At 37.0% G+C, this 15,464-nt stretch overlaps 1 protein-coding gene and 1 pseudogene across 1 annotated transcript; one reads left to right on the top strand and one right to left on the bottom strand.

Moving 5' to 3' along the window:
* Positions 1-1,691: 1,691 nt before the first annotated feature.
* LOC137738263 (anaphase-promoting complex subunit 7) lies at positions 1,692-8,072 on the top strand. The gene is made up of 16 exons (XM_088683448.1): positions 1,692-1,802; positions 1,925-1,987; positions 2,413-2,528; positions 3,146-3,230; positions 3,428-3,487; positions 3,882-3,927; positions 4,754-4,797; positions 5,031-5,096; positions 5,710-5,760; positions 5,914-6,114; positions 6,189-6,233; positions 6,349-6,442; positions 6,592-6,737; positions 6,819-7,048; positions 7,339-7,399; positions 7,530-8,072. The coding sequence occupies exons 1-16, from the start codon at positions 1,692-1,694 to the stop codon at positions 7,617-7,619; spliced, it is 1,509 nt and encodes a 502-aa protein (XP_088539574.1). The 3' UTR covers positions 7,620-8,072.
* A 62-nt stretch (positions 8,073-8,134) lies between these two features.
* Positions 8,135-13,851, bottom strand: LOC137736176 (uncharacterized; annotated as a pseudogene).
* Positions 13,852-15,464: the final 1,613 nt, after the last annotated feature.

Genomic DNA, 15,464 nt, shown 5'->3' with positions numbered 1-15,464 from the left:
CCTTTCCATCACAACCGTCTATCTCTCTCCTTTCTCTTCTTTTCCTTTCATCCCAACCACACATGTAACACTTCTCATTGCTCCAAAAAATTTGGAGCCTTATAGATTGAAGGAAAATGACCAAAATGTCCTTAACTTCAAACGTTAACAACTCCTTCGTTTTACGAACGGTTTGTGCCTACGCGTTCGTGAGATCGAGCTTTATTCGAAAATATAAATTGTGAAAGGCCTACGGATTTTAAATAACTAATTTTCAAACTTTGTAACTAATTTAATTAAAATCTATATTCAAATAAATTAATATAAATTCCCAAAAAATAATATAAAATCTCAATCAAACAATTACATAGATTATAACAATAAAATCCAAGAACGAGATTTCACAGTAGTACTTTCAGCCCTGTAAAATCCTGAAGGTGATTGTGGATTAAATCTCCTCCCTAAAACTCCTTCAGTCCTTTCCAATCCAATGCGCTCTAGGAGAGCCTGGTTGCTCACCTAGGGCAAAAATTGACTCGCCCAGCCCAAAAGCCATGTGACACAAGGCTGGTATCAGTCGTAATTAAAAATATAAAAAAATATAAAAAGTTAATTAAAAATACAAAAAATAAAAATATTATAAATTTTTTCTATAAATACCCAAACATGTTTCACCCACCTAACAGTACATTTCAATATTTTCAAATACCTTCAACCAATCGTTTATTATTATCCCAAATTAAAAATAAAATTATGTTTTATTATTTTATTAAAAAATTAGTAATATTTTAATACGAATTGTCTAGGAGTAGTGGAGACACAATTGGACAGTTACTAAAATCAGTTACTATTTATATGGGATTGAATTGCCTATTTTCCAGGATTTTTTTTAACAAATGGAAGTGCTCTTAATAAATAAATAAAAAACAATAATTAATACTTCAATAATAATTTGATCATGGAAGTTTTAATGAAAAGGGTTTGGATTAAGTTCATTTTAATGAAAAACCATCTACTAACTTTATTTAATATAAAAAGCTTCAAATTTAATGAAAATGACACAATACAATATAATAAGAATAAAAACTAAAACTCATAAGACCATCTCCAATGGTTAGGCTAAAAGCTAAAATTTTTTAGCCCGAAAAATTTAGCTTTTAGCCCAAAAATAGTTTTTCTGCTATAACCGTTTTAACCTAAAATTTTAGTCTAGGATTATTAAAGAATGAATTTAGGCTTTTTTTTTTGTTAAATTAATTTTTTTTTAAATAAATATGTAGACTATCGTAAATTAATTTTATGAACATTTTAATCTAAAAAAATTTTAATTCCGATAAATATTGAGTGGAGTCCATTTTGATTTCTGGGCTAAATTTTGGGGGGAATTTGGCATTGGTTTAACATTTAGCATTTAGCCCAAAATTTCCTCTTGGGTTGGAGTGGGTTTGAGAGGTAATTTGACTTTTAGCCCACCATTAGAGTGGTCTAAGTAGAAAACAAGCTCACATGCAAAACAATTTTTTTTACTTTCCAGCCTGTGCCCCTGACGGAAGCTCAATTCTGTCCGCCAGTCCAATTCCTCTATATTTGTCTGTCAACCAAAAAAAGCCCTCTCAATGATATTTTGAGAGCGAGAAAGGTCGTGAAGAGAGAGAAAATATTATTTTATATTAATTATTATTTATTTTTAATTATTTTAATGGTTAAATCTAATGGGAGTTGACATTTCCAAGACAAATGCACCAGCTACTAGAAGCTCGTTGTCGTCAACTAGGTCGTCTTCTCCAAATTTGTTTAATATTTCAGGAATTAATGAGAATGAGGTAGGCCACTTTCACTTTCCAAATAGTTGTTTCTGTTTTCAGTTTATACCAAAGCATGATAGTGGTTCTTTTTTTTTGTTTGGCGCTATTTATACAAAGTTCCCTTCTTTGCTACATGACAGGTGAAGTTCAAAATTGCATCCAGTCACTTTGCGCTCGGTGAGAATGGAACAGCCCTTTCCGAGGTACAGACATGCATGCTCAAATGTTTATGGGCAGGGAAATTTGCATATTATCTGTGTTAGTAACTTAGTATTGAGGACTGAGTATAAAGATCCTGACACGTCCATGTTAATTTTGTTCGTTTTGCTTGCCTCCTTGTCTTTCTTTTTATCTTCTTTTTTTTTTTTTTTTTTTTTTTTTTTTTTTTTTCCCTATCTATTTCTCGTTAGTCCTATATATATTGTTAATTTGTTAACATAGTCACACGTCAGCTGGGTGCCTTGGGAATATGTAGCATATAAGCACAGGGCACCCTTTCTTTGTAAGCTGGTTTTGCAAGAAAAAATACTACCCATTGGTTTCTCATCAATATCAATAGGCACTTATATTTCTTATGTCACTTTTTGAACATTCTTCCTGGGGTCTGATGCACATATAAACTTTACAGATGGACAACATCCCAAGCAAATTCAGAAACTTGCAGATGAATCTCTTGATGGGAAAGCTGTATCGGTTTTCTAGACAGAATCGTTCTGCTGTTTCTTGTTTCAAAGAATGTCTAAGGTTTGTCAATCAAATTGTGATTCTCATGTTTCAGTTTGTATTTTTATTAATGCAGATAATTTGAGTCTCTTACTTGTTCAGTTAATAAAATCTTGTGATCGTTATGCTGCACTACTCTGAATCTCAAGAATTAGGCAGTTCTTTGTTTCTCTGATGTTAGCAATATCATTTTCTCATGGAAATTAATTTTTTAAGACTTGGATACTGTAATTGAAGTAATTAAAGGGTGGGAAGGTTGAGGTCAATTGCAAGATTATAAGTGTTTTGTTCTGCAACCCTTTAGGTACCTTGTTATATGCTTTCTTTTTCTGGTAGCTCCTATATTATAAAAGAAGGTTGCACCTTTACTTTAGAAATAGTCTTTGGATCCCTTGTTATATCGCTATGGATGTAAAAGTCTTTGGATTTCCATCTTCTGCTCCCCTAAGTTTAATTGGGCTATAGTGTATCCATTTCCATATGTTTTTATTCTCATGTAGATTGTTCCACGTGAATTCCTTTCCTGTTGCAACTCAGTTCGTAGATGTCTTCAAATGTATTAATGATTTCTGGTCTGCTAGCAGTCTTGACTTCATCTTGTTATATACATGCTGCTTCATTTTTGGTGCTTTCAACAGGCACTGCCCTTATGTCATGGAGGCTATTGTAGCTTTAGCAGAATTAGGAGTTGCTGCCAAAGACATTATTTCCTTGATTCCTCAGGTTTGTCCTGTAAAGTTTTTTCACAGTGAAGCTGTCTTTGTCTTATGCTGTATGTAGAAAAACAGAAATTATAGGGGGCCATATGAGACATAGAGCTCATGGGCCTATTGTTTTCTGATTACGTATGTAGTGAAGCTTTATAATTAGATGTCTATCCCAATGTTTCTTCAATTCTGCTTCTTGACTCTCAATTTCAGACTCCAAATAGAAGCGGGAGGGCTCCATTTGATCATTTTGACTCAAGCCGTTGGCTGCATGTAAGTAACAATTGGGAAAGCAGAGGTCGTTTATCATTAGCTATCATTTGGTCTATGTTTATTTATTTTATGCTATGTGCAGATGGCTTCATATCCACTTTGAGCCGTGACACTCATCGTGACAAATATTGTAATGTTGTTTGGATAGACTGATATTGCCAAAAGAGAGTAGTTGTCATAGTACCTAGGATGAAGTGTTTTGTTAGTCAGCCTATGTAGTTGGTTTGTCATGCATTAGAAAGAATACATGTGCATTGTGCAATTTAGCTTGCATAATTTTGTTCTTTCACAAGTTAAAACTGAGCAGTTCTATGATAGGATGTACGTAATGGATTGAAAGGGGGAAAGCCTGATTACTCCAACAAAGTCGTTGCATTTGTTTTTCTCTGTGCAGCGCTACGTTGAGGCTCAGTGTTGCGTTGCTTTGAATGATTACAGAGGTAATGGGAATATTTTCTTCTCTACTCTTGGGTTTTTATGTGAATGTGTTTGTGGAAACTTGAGAACATATTCAATAAGTCTTTTGTCGTGATAAGGCTTGCTTCATCGTCAACACTGCATGCATTGACACTTCATTTTGTAAATTTATACAACTAATGGATGGTCATCATATTGCTCTGTCAACAACCCCTGTGCAAATGCCCCTTTTTTCGGGTAAAGAAGTAAGGGGGATTTTGCATAGATAAAAATGGGGATTATTATGGTTAATGTCTTTGTTGTATATAGATTAGTTGTATTATGAAGAAAGTTGAGGTTCCACCATAAAACCAATTGGCAATATGGGGAGTAGTCCAACTTACTTATAAGCCCATGCAAGGCCTCTCTTCCCATCAATGTGGGACTCATTCTCAACACGCCTCCTCACGTGTGGCGAATTTTCAAGCCTAACTCGTGGACAACAAAACAGGGTGACATGGAGCGCATGTGGCCATTTGGCTTCACACGTTGGACAACCTACTCTGATACCATGAACAAAGTTGAGGTTCTACCCATAAAACCAATTGGCAATATGGGGAGTAGCCTAACTTACTCATAAACCCATGCAAGGGCCCTCCTCCCATCAATGTGGGACTCATTCTCAACATATTACTTCTAGAATTCATATTGGATGATATCCTATAAGGAAGTAGAAAGTTGTTAGAAATTTGTTGCAGTTCGCATTATTTTATTTTACATCTTTTCCCGATCCTAGATGTAGTTTCATTATGTTATTAGTGGAAATTCTGCTTGCATTTACAGTCTATATATTTAACTTTGGCATTGCAGGTGGTCTGGAACTGATAAAATATGAACCTGCTAGGGTTTCGTGGGTTCTAGGGTTTAAGCCATGAGAAGAATTGTTGAAGATGGTTTTGTATATTTGCTTGATGAAACAATTACAAGATGAAACATATATATAGGGAAGAAAAAGAACATAAGCCTAATTTTGCCTAACTTACCTAACTTGCTTGACTAACCTAACTTGCCTAACTTTGAACAAGAAAATTGACTAGCCTACCATTATTCCAACATGTTTATTTCATGCATTTTAATTGCTTAATAGGAACTCTTTATGGATCTTTTACAATGTTTTCCTAATAATTTACACCTCTTACTTGAAGTTGCAAAGGTTAGAAGTAATTGTATGTGTGGCTATTTGCACTTTTTACAATGACAATAATGGTGTAGTGTTGTCTACTGATTTTGCTTGATAATAAGCAAATATGTGCACTGATTGCTTATGATGGGAGGAGTAGGTTTCTGACAACGAAATCTCATCTGTATGTACCACGAGTATCTAGGTTCCTTGTTTACTTCTTTTAAGTTTCCATTCCAACTAGATATTTGCAGCTGCTCTCTGTTAGGTATAATTTACAATGAATGGCACTATTTACCAACCACCAAAATGCTAACCTCACTGCTAAAACAAAAAGGATAGTTACAGTTTCATCCTTCTATAGAATTATCTATGAAAATCTTGCTGCTAATTTTTGGCTCGTGTTATGGGCATAAGTAACTTACAGAATTGTAATTACCCATGTATTTATTTTTATTTATTTCTGAAAATACAATGTTTGGCCTTATTAAGAAATACCTCAAATTTACGCTGAATGAATGCAAAGGGCGCTTTGATTCTGATTACTTGGGTTAAATTTCTTTTAATAGACTTAAATGTTGTCCTATGTTGTTTCTAATAAGGTTTTGATTTCTGCTTTTGTATATGTAAAAACTTGCATGGAAAGGTTGAAGCTATTATTGGGAAAAACGATGAGGCTATATTGAATTTTGAAAAGGTAATTTCTGGTCATTATGGTGATGCAAATGTCCATCTCTCTCTCTCTCTCTCAGACACACACATGCCCTTGAGCATGCTTGCTCTTATGCCCTTAAATGAATGCATGTCATGCAAATACAAACTCACGTTTTGATGCTTCTATTCTTTGCAGGCTCGATCAATTGATCCATGTGTTGTAACATATATGGATGAGTATGCAATGCTTCTGAAGACAAAGTCTGACTTTCCGAAGCTCAATAAATTAGTGCATGATTTGCTTATTGCTGATTCTACAAGGCCAGAAGTATTTGTGGCCTTATCTGTACTTTGGGAAAGGAAAGATGAGAGAGGATCTTTATCCTATGTTGATAAGGTCTGTACTTTATGTTTGCTGTTTTAATTTACCTTATTTATATATCTCATAAGTTTCTTATTTATTTGCATCAGAGTATACGAATCAATGAGAGGCACATCCCTGGTTATATAATGAAGGTACTGATATGATCTTATATATAATAAGCTGCAGCATCTGTGTTAAAAAATATCACCGTATCTTTCTTCTTACCCTGTTCTCAATGAGGAAAAATGAATTCTTCCAAGCTTTCAGGGTAACCTGTTGTTATCAATGAAGCGAGCAGAAGCAGCTGTAGTTGCCTTCAGGGCAGCTCAAGAGTTGAGACCTGATATTCGTTCATATCAAGGTGGGACTTGTAAAGGAAAATACTCATGAGCATGACATGCATCTATTGTCGGCATTGAGTTTTTCATATTCGATTCAACCATTTTTTAAAAGAGAGAAATATGAAGTAATTGCAGAAACTTATGATTGGTAACTCAAATATGTTTTCAGGTTTGGTTCATTCATATTTAGTTCTCTCTAAAATTAAAGAGGCTTTATATGCTTCCAGGGAGGCTATGAAGGCTATGCCTCAATCTGCGAAGGCTTTAAAATTGGTCGGGGATGTACATGCGAGTAACCCTGGTGGTAGGGAGAAGGTAAACCCATAACAGATTATTTCAGCATGAGTTCAGAAGTCAAGTTGACGTACTTGTGAATTCAACCTAATCTTGAAACAGGCAAAAAAGTTCTATGAGTCAGCCCTTAGGCTGGAACCTGGTTACCTTGGAGCTGCATTAGCTCTAGCTGAGCTCCATGTTAATGAAGGCCGCAATGGGGATGCTGTGTCACTGCTAGAGCGATATCTGAAGGACTGGGCAGATGACTCTCTGCATGTGAAACTTGCTCAAGTATTTGCTGCAACAAATATGCTCCAAGAGGCGTTGTCGCATTATCAAGCTGCATTGAGGTTAAGTGTTATTTTGGATATCCAGAATCACTTTCTCACTGTTAGGACTTAAAAATGTGCATTCTCATTAATTATTTGCTTGCGTGTGCTTGTGTGTGGTGTGGAAAGTTTAGGTATCCCATAAATAGCAATTTAAGGTGGTTGTCCTGAATAATAATTGAGGTCGTTAAAGAAATTAAATTCCAACTATTAGTGGCATGGGATTATAACACACTTTTGATCTGTTGTGCAATTCTGTATGATCTTATGACTATAAAGTGCTCAATTTTATTTTCTGACATGAATTGCAGGATAAACCACCAGAATGAAGCTGCGAAAAAAGGTTTAGAGCGCCTAGAGAAACAGATGAAGGTCTGTCGTCCTGTGTATATAGCTTAAATGAGTGATTGGGTGTTTGGTTTAGATTGTTTAATATAATGATTTGCTCAACAATGGTGAGGCCATTCAGCAAGATGTAGTTTAAAAGTTGTACTTTGTGTAGGGGGTGGATCCAGATGCACCTGAAGAAGATGATGAAGAAAATGAGATCGGTGATGCTGATGCAGACCAAGAAGAGACTGAGCTTCTTTGAATTATGCTAACCACGAGTATTCTTACAGCTTCCATGACGAGACTCTAGTTGCAAAGAATGCCATCATTGGAAGTAGAGTGGGGGATTTTGCAATTCTGCAAGCAAACTGACCCCCTGGAAATGAAATTCTTAGATTTCCGTGTCACAACAGGCCACCAACGGAAGGCGTAAGGTCATGCAGCATATATTGGGAGAAGGAGAGAATATTCACCAGTTTCTGCGTAGTTACGATCTTTGCGACCAAGGCAATCCTCCTAATGGTGGCAACCTTGTCATCTCCATTTCTTTACCAATTTTGTTGTCTATAAGTGTAATTCATTATGATCTCTCATGTTACAATGCAACTTGTATAGAGTGGAGTCCATATTCTCGCCCTTTGTACTAACTGGATTTAGATGTTCTTGCAAACCTTCGTGCATACGGCTGCCCTAGTACAATGTCGTCTATACATAATTGTGTTATCTGTCATGAAAGTTGATTTTGACAAAGAACAAAAATTAGCTTCAGTAGTCATGAGACATCAGAATCAATGTTTTCTTCATGTGAACGTGGAAAAAGGCCACAAATGGTTCATATCAACACACATTTGAAGGTTCGGACCAAAACAAAAAGCACATGTTAAGGTGACGGATTCACTTATGTACATGGTAGAATAAGTCGGACTCTCCATACCGAGCTCCACAAGGCGCCCGACTGGTCTCATAACCAAGCAAAAGCGTTGTGGCTGGTATGGGTTTGGTTCAGTGCCATTGGAGGGCAGTTGGGATTTGTTGAACAGCTCCCTGCCCTCCGTTCATAAGATATTCAAGTCCGTTCTTTGTTTCTACAGACTAGAAAGGTTTCCTAGGAGTAGGTGCTCGGTTCTCCATAGACTGCAATCTTTGTTTGAGATGGAAAACTTCAACCTGCACGGCGACAAGTAGAGGATGTCGATGGTGGCTTACAAAATAAAGAACTAAACCGTTGACATATAGATTTTGTAAAGTTTAGAGGCAACTTAATTCAGTAGTTAGTGAAAATTTCATAGCTGTAGTTGGAATGACCTTGCTCGTTTTCCGGCAAGGACTCCTCTAGTTGAATGGAGCTCCTGCATTATATATTTAATCACCCCAAGTAGTTTGTCAGCAGCTTCCCGGCTGGCCAACGCAGCAGCTAACTGCCCTTGTAAAATTTCATTCTTTCTTATTAGTGTGGCCATCTTGGATTCATAATAGTGGTACATACTTGAAGGAGTTGATAGGGCCCCTAGTTTACTATCATTTTGTGGGACCATGACATCGTTGTTATCAGTTGAAAGCAATGTTCTAAAAATCCCCGCCTAGGTCCTGTCTAAGCGCTAGACAGTTGGCAACTGCCCCGATTAATGCCTAAGCGTTTGAAAATTAAGAAAGGGCGCCTAGACCCCCTAGGCACCCGCCTAACCCGCCCAGACCCACCTAGACACCTGCATAGGTTGTGACTCACTTAGACAGAAAATAGATAATTTTCATTTTGCATTTCATTTTTTCAATAAATTGTAAGATACTTGTTGAATACTTAAAGGAACACACATTATATACTTGTTCCCTATGTTTTCATTATGTTCCAATAGCTCATAATATATATGTCATTCCATTTTGTAGTTTATGATGAAATCATTTATATTTTAAGTATAAACAGACACTTATTTACAAGAAATATAATAGATTTAATTAAATCCACCTAATCCGTCTAGGCGCCCACCTAGACCTCGCCTGGCTGCATAGGCACTAGGCCCCAGCCCGCCGCCCGACTAACGTCTTGCATCTTTTAGAACCTTGGTTGAAAGGTTTCCAGTTCCATGATGGTGAGGTTTTGAATTTTCAAAATCATATTCAGAAAGCATCTCCTCCGAAAAGTGTCTTACATCCAAATATGTTAGTCTGGACTCCTGAATCAGATTGACTGTTTTTTTTTTCTCTGTTGCCTGAAATCAACATAATATAAAGTCATCAATCCTCAAACTATGTTACGTTAAATGACAAATGACTGGGCACAGGGAAACAGATTTTAAGGCGGTTCCCAGCAGCCATGCGGACATCCAAGGAACACCAAAGAACAACTTCTGAAGTTTAACAGTTGTGTGGTATTCTTCTTCGTCGTGGAATTGTTTCCTGAGGGAAACGTTGCCAATCAACAAGCAAGGACCCTGACAAAGATTTTCTTCCAGAACCATGTTGTTCATGCAAGATTTTGTCTGGTAACCGAATTAACTGAACGCAGGGAAGAACCATTACTCAGTTGACCGGCCAAGCCAGTGGATGATGAGCGTTTCCTGTGTAGCAAAGTCGCAGGGCCTTTGCAGGGAAAAGATCGACAACTCATGGATCATTCTTTTTTTTCCATGGTCAGTACTTCAACCTGTAACAAAAAAGTTGAGGTAATGAGGTTAAGTTTCCTGAGAATTCAACTGAAGTCAAAAACAGAAGGACGAGTTTCTAATAACCTGATTTGTTGGTTCCCTTCTGCATCCCCTAAAAGAAACAAGAAAATCCTTTTCCTTGTGTTGCACGAGCTCTAGGCTGAAACCCTGAACATATAACATAAGATTCGTGTTTAAAGTACCAGCCATTCTACGATATTTTAAAGGAAACCCTTGCTAAAACTACGCTATTCAAAGGAAAATAAGAAATCAACACCAATGAAAATTATGCCAAAGGTAAAAATCACCGTTGCAAACCTTATTGGCGGTGATTGAAGGAGGCGATGCAGTGGCCACTGACCACTCAAGCTTCAAAATATCAAAAATCAGAGTCTCAGCATGTCCTGGAAAGATTAAGGGAAAAACTGCCTTAAGGGCAAAATGCTTAGATATCAATGTTAACCAACAAGGTTCCAAGATTTTCAATTTTTATATTCGGATAAGTCAATACAAGGTGTTGGTGTTGCATCCTTTTTCAATGTTTCAAGCACTTACGAGGCATACGTTTTTTCCTGCTTCCACCCCCAACAATATATCATTTGGTTCCACATAGGACGCCACAGCAACCAGCTCTTTGAGATGGACGGAAACCTCGTTTCTTTATTCTTGACCATTCCAGCTGAGAAAAAAAGCCATGCCATTGGTAAACTTTACATTCTCATCCATAAGGAGATGAAATATTTGGTTGCATAATCCTGCAGTTTAAAAGATACAAGAATGAGAGAGAATTCACTCGCAGTTTCAAATTCCATCGAACACAAATGATTCAAAGTCTTGGATTTTGATGTGCCTCCAAATATAAAAAGAGTTTTATCATCATAAAGAGCTGCTACGTGGTTGGACCTCGCAGATGGTCCTGTTCCGCTGCACGTATATTAAGCTATAACAAAGTTGAGACAAAATCTCAGTCGAAAGGACAACGGTGTCTACCAAACAAAAATGGAGAGAGGTTCATTAGCAACCATGTGCAACGTAATATTTGTTGTAGGTGGTTCCATCAAAGAACAATATCATCAAAATCCCACAACTTGAGAAAAACCCACTCACGTGCAATGAAGGGGTAGCCAGGTCAACGACTTCAGATCAAACATATGCAAATCGTTCAATTTCCTCCTTTTAGCATCTTCACCCCCAAATAGGATTAATGAAGAGCTTGCCGTGACTACAGTGCGAGCAACCTGCCATGCGTGAGATATGTGGGGTGAGACTGTTTACCATTAACTTATCACTCCATTAAACAAAGGGAACCTTAACGAAAAGTTTTCGGTACTGTTCACTTTAATGAAAAACCATATTTTTATACTAAAAAGTCAATTATGGTACTATTCACTTTATCATTTATTTTGTCATTATCGTTAAAACTCAAAGTTTTCAAATCATTTTCATTAGTTTTCCTTTAAACGGAAGATTAGGCAACTAATTCACAATTCCTAAGCATGACATAACTTACACACATGGTAAGAAAGGTGTATATAATTCTAACAATCTAGCAATTAGTTACACTTATTGGTTCTCTATAGTTTTATTCAGATATGGAACCACCGGTTACCATGTCCGTTTAGCATCTTCAACTAAAAATTCGTTCTTCTAGTCCTATTCAAGTGTTTATGTTTTGTGTCTTGATGTTGTTCAGCAATTGTTTACTATAATAAACTATATTTGTCTCCTACTTGTACGCTGTGAAACATACATACAAATACAACCAACAAAGAAAGATATCCTATCTGTACATCATCTAGCAATTCATTCCCAGATTCACCACCAACCACTATCATTTTGTTCCCAAATACAGCAGCCGCATGCTGTTTGAGAAAAATTATAATTAAGGTTTAGCTTTCACCAACATCATCCCGCATTAACCAGATCAATGCACCATATGAACACAATCACAAGAATAAATAATAACAATGCACATTGAAGCTGGGTGTAGGCTTGTCCTGTTAGAGTATAGGTTTTGTGCTGTGATTCAATGGAGTTTGTATGAATTTCTGGAAGAAAGAAGAATGAAAGCTGTAGAGAGCATTTACAGTGATGAGTGCAAAACTGATTTCATTGCTTCCATTATTCTCTCTACAATGCAATCGGATATTGCAACTAAACCGCTCTCTCTCCTTTAACAGAAAGAAATGATCTCAACCCTCCATGTCATCTATCCTATGAGATAGTTACATGTGGCACACAATATCACGTACTTTAACTTATCTAGAGCATCCATTTGGAATATGATCCAAGAGCTCTGATTAAAACAAGCAAAATGGCTAAACCTATTTCTACTAATACTCTTACACACTAACACTCCCTTCTAAGTGTTTAGCAGAAATCACCCCCAAAGCTTTCCTCAAGTACTCAAATCGATCCCTTGCCAAGGCCTTTGTAAATATATCTGCAGTTTGCTCCTCAATGTTGCAATACACTAGATCAATCTCACCATTTTGCAATGCATCTCTGATGAAATGAAACCTTCTGTTGATATGCCTTGTCTTATGATGTGCCACTGGATTCTTCGAAATTGCTATGGCAAAGGTGTTATCACATAAAATATGAGTTGGCTTCACTTGTTCCTTACCAAAGTCTGATATAACAAACCTTAACCAAATGGCTTGTGCAGTTGCTTCTACATCACTTACATACTCTGCCTCTGCAATGGACAGTGCTACACTATTTTGCTTGATTGAGGCCCAAGAAAATGCTCCAGAACCAAAACTGAAAGCATAACCCGAAGTACTCTTCATGTCATCTTCACTCCCTGCACAGTCACAGTCACAGTCACAATAGCCAATAAGCATAACATCTTTTCTTTTTTCGTATGCAATTCCGTAGTCCACAGTTCCTTGGATATACCTCAACACCCTCTTTGCAGTTCCTATGTGCTTTCTGGTTGGATTATGCATGAATCTTGCTAGCAAACTTGCAGCAAACATAATGTCAGGTTTTGTAGTTGTTAGGTATAACAGAGTACCAACAATCTTTCAATAAAGACTTTCATAAGCCATCTTACTCCCATTAACTTTGCTTAACTTTTCATTTGCTGCAAGTGGAGTTGCAACAGGTTTGCAATCCTTTAATCTAAACTTCTCCAGCTAGGTCCTTGCACATTCCTTTTGATGCAGGAAGATGCAATCTTTTGTTTGAATTACTTTAAGCCCCAAGAAGTGATGCAACAGACCTAGATCCAACATCTCATATTTTATCATCATTTCTGATTTAAACTCATCCATCAATACACTAGAACTCCCTGTGTATATGATGTCATCCACATATAAGGAAATAATGAGAATTCCTACCTCAATTGCCTTAATGTAAAAAGAGTTGCCTCACTTGGACTTCTATGAAAGCCAACATTACAAAAATAAAAGTCAATCTCTTTAAACCAGGCCCTTGGTGCATGTTTCAAACCATATAAGCCTTCTTGAGCTTGTAAACCTTGTCCTCCTTACCTGCAATCACAAATCCAAGTGGCTGATCAACATACACTTCTTCATTTAGAACCCCATTCAAGAATGCAAATTTCACATCAAGTTGGAACAACTTCCACCCTTTTTGTGTAGCTAAACCAATTAGAGTTATAATGGTATCAAGTCTTGCCACAGGGGCAAATGTCTCATTGAAATCAATCGCAGGCTTTTGAGAATACCCATTTGCAACCAGTCTGGCCTTATTCTTTTGTACGGATCCATCTAGGTTCAATTTTGTCTTGTAGATCCACTTGACACCAACTACTGGTTTATCAAATGGTCTGTCAACAAGTTCCCAAGTGCAATTCTTCTCTATCGTAGCAATTTCTGCCTCCATTGCCTTCTGCCATTACTCATCTTTGGCTGCCTCCTCAAAACTTTCAGGCTCAACTATACACAGATTTCATTTGCATACACTTCTGTCAAACTCTTGAATTTCAGTGGAGTGTGATCATATTGTTGGGGACCTGTGCTATTCTGCATTGGGACCAATCTTGAACCATTTTCAATTGATTCGCAAGTTTCAGATGCTGGTGGTGAATATTTGAGCTCTCAATTTTCCAATTTTCTTATTGAGCATGGCATCAATCATCAACTAAGTTGTTCTCACACCCCAAAACAAAATGGTTGTTCTGAGAGCAAACACAGACACTTAGTTGAGACAACAAAGACCTTATTGACAATATCTCAAGTTCCTCATATCTATTGAGATCATGCATTTGCTACTGCAATTTATCTGATCAACAGAATGCATGCTGCATCCAAGGCTTCTTCATGGGAATTGTTGTTCAACAAATCACTTCTTATCAGACTCTGAAAATATTTTGCTGCAGTTGTTTTCCTTGGTTGCAACCCTATTCTCAATCCAAGTTGGATCCTAAAAGCAAACAATGTGTTTTTCTGGGTTACAGTTTTAATCGCAAGGGTTACAAATGTCTAGATCTCAGCTCACACAAGATCTATGTTTCCAGACATGTTATCTTCGATGAATCAAGCTTTCCTTTTCACAAGCAATTTCCTACAACAAGTTCAACATCAACCTCATCCAATATCTCTTTGAGTCATTCTATTCCATTTCAATTGACATTTTCTACAAGCAAATTCACACCTGTTCATGTATCATCAAGTGTCTCCACACTTAAGAGAATACTCAAGTCTCTCCATATGAGCATATTCAAGTATCTCTAGCCTTTCCAACCAGTGCATATCCACCACCTCAAAATCCTACCATCAACATTCATCCAATGCAAACCAGATCAAAATCTAGTATCTACAAGCCTAAACCTTTAACTACAACAAAGCACCCTTTACCTTTTCACCTTTCCCATAATTATGTTCCTACTACTTATCTTCAAGCCTCCAAATATCCACACTAGGTTAAAGCTATGCAAGATGAGTTCCTTGCACTGAAACAAACTGGCACCTGGTTTTTGGTTCCTAAATCTCATTCTACCAATATAGTAGGCTACAAGTGGGTATTCAGGATCAAGAGGAAACCTAATGGTACTATTGACAGGTACAAGGCACATCTAGTTGCCAAAGGTTTTCACCATCAAACAGGTTTAAGTTACACTGAGACATTTAGTTCAGTTGCTAAACCTGTCACAATTTGAATTCTTCTCACTTTGGCAGCACAATATAACTGGTTTCTCAATCAACTGGATGTAAGCAATGCATTTTTGCATGGTAATCTCACTGAGCATGTGTTTATGCAACAGCCACCTGCCTTGAAGACCCTATTCATCATACTCATATCTGTCATCTCCACAAGTCATTCTATGGCCTAAAACAAGCTCCCAAGGCTTGGTATGAGAAACTTCATTGAGCCTTAACATATATGGGATTCACTGGTTCTCAATCTGATCACTTTTTATTTGTCAAAATAGATCCAATGGTGTTTATCTTGGTTTATGTTGATGACATCATTGTCACTAGACCCTCACCTCCAAC

The sequence above is a fragment of the Pyrus communis genome, chromosome 13 (genome assembly GCF_041283825.1).
Source record: "Pyrus communis isolate YQ-2024b chromosome 13, ASM4128382v1, whole genome shotgun sequence".
Classification (NCBI taxonomy): domain Eukaryota; kingdom Viridiplantae; phylum Streptophyta; class Magnoliopsida; order Rosales; family Rosaceae; genus Pyrus; species Pyrus communis.
The sequence above is the reverse complement of the archived record's forward strand: the minus strand, read 5'-3'. Positions and strand labels throughout refer to the sequence as shown.

Excerpts from the sequence above, each read along its gene's own strand:
- LOC137738263 (XM_088683448.1), top strand. The coding sequence starts at position 1,692 with ATGGGAGTTGACATTTCCAAGACAAATGCACCAGCTACTAGAAGCTCG. Across the intron at positions 2,529-3,145 it reads TGTTTCAAAGAATGTCTAAG|GCACTGCCCTTATGTCATGG; the intron begins GTTTGTCAATCA and ends TGCTTTCAACAG. Across the intron at positions 7,400-7,529 it reads GCCTAGAGAAACAGATGAAG|GGGGTGGATCCAGATGCACC; the intron begins GTCTGTCGTCCT and ends TACTTTGTGTAG.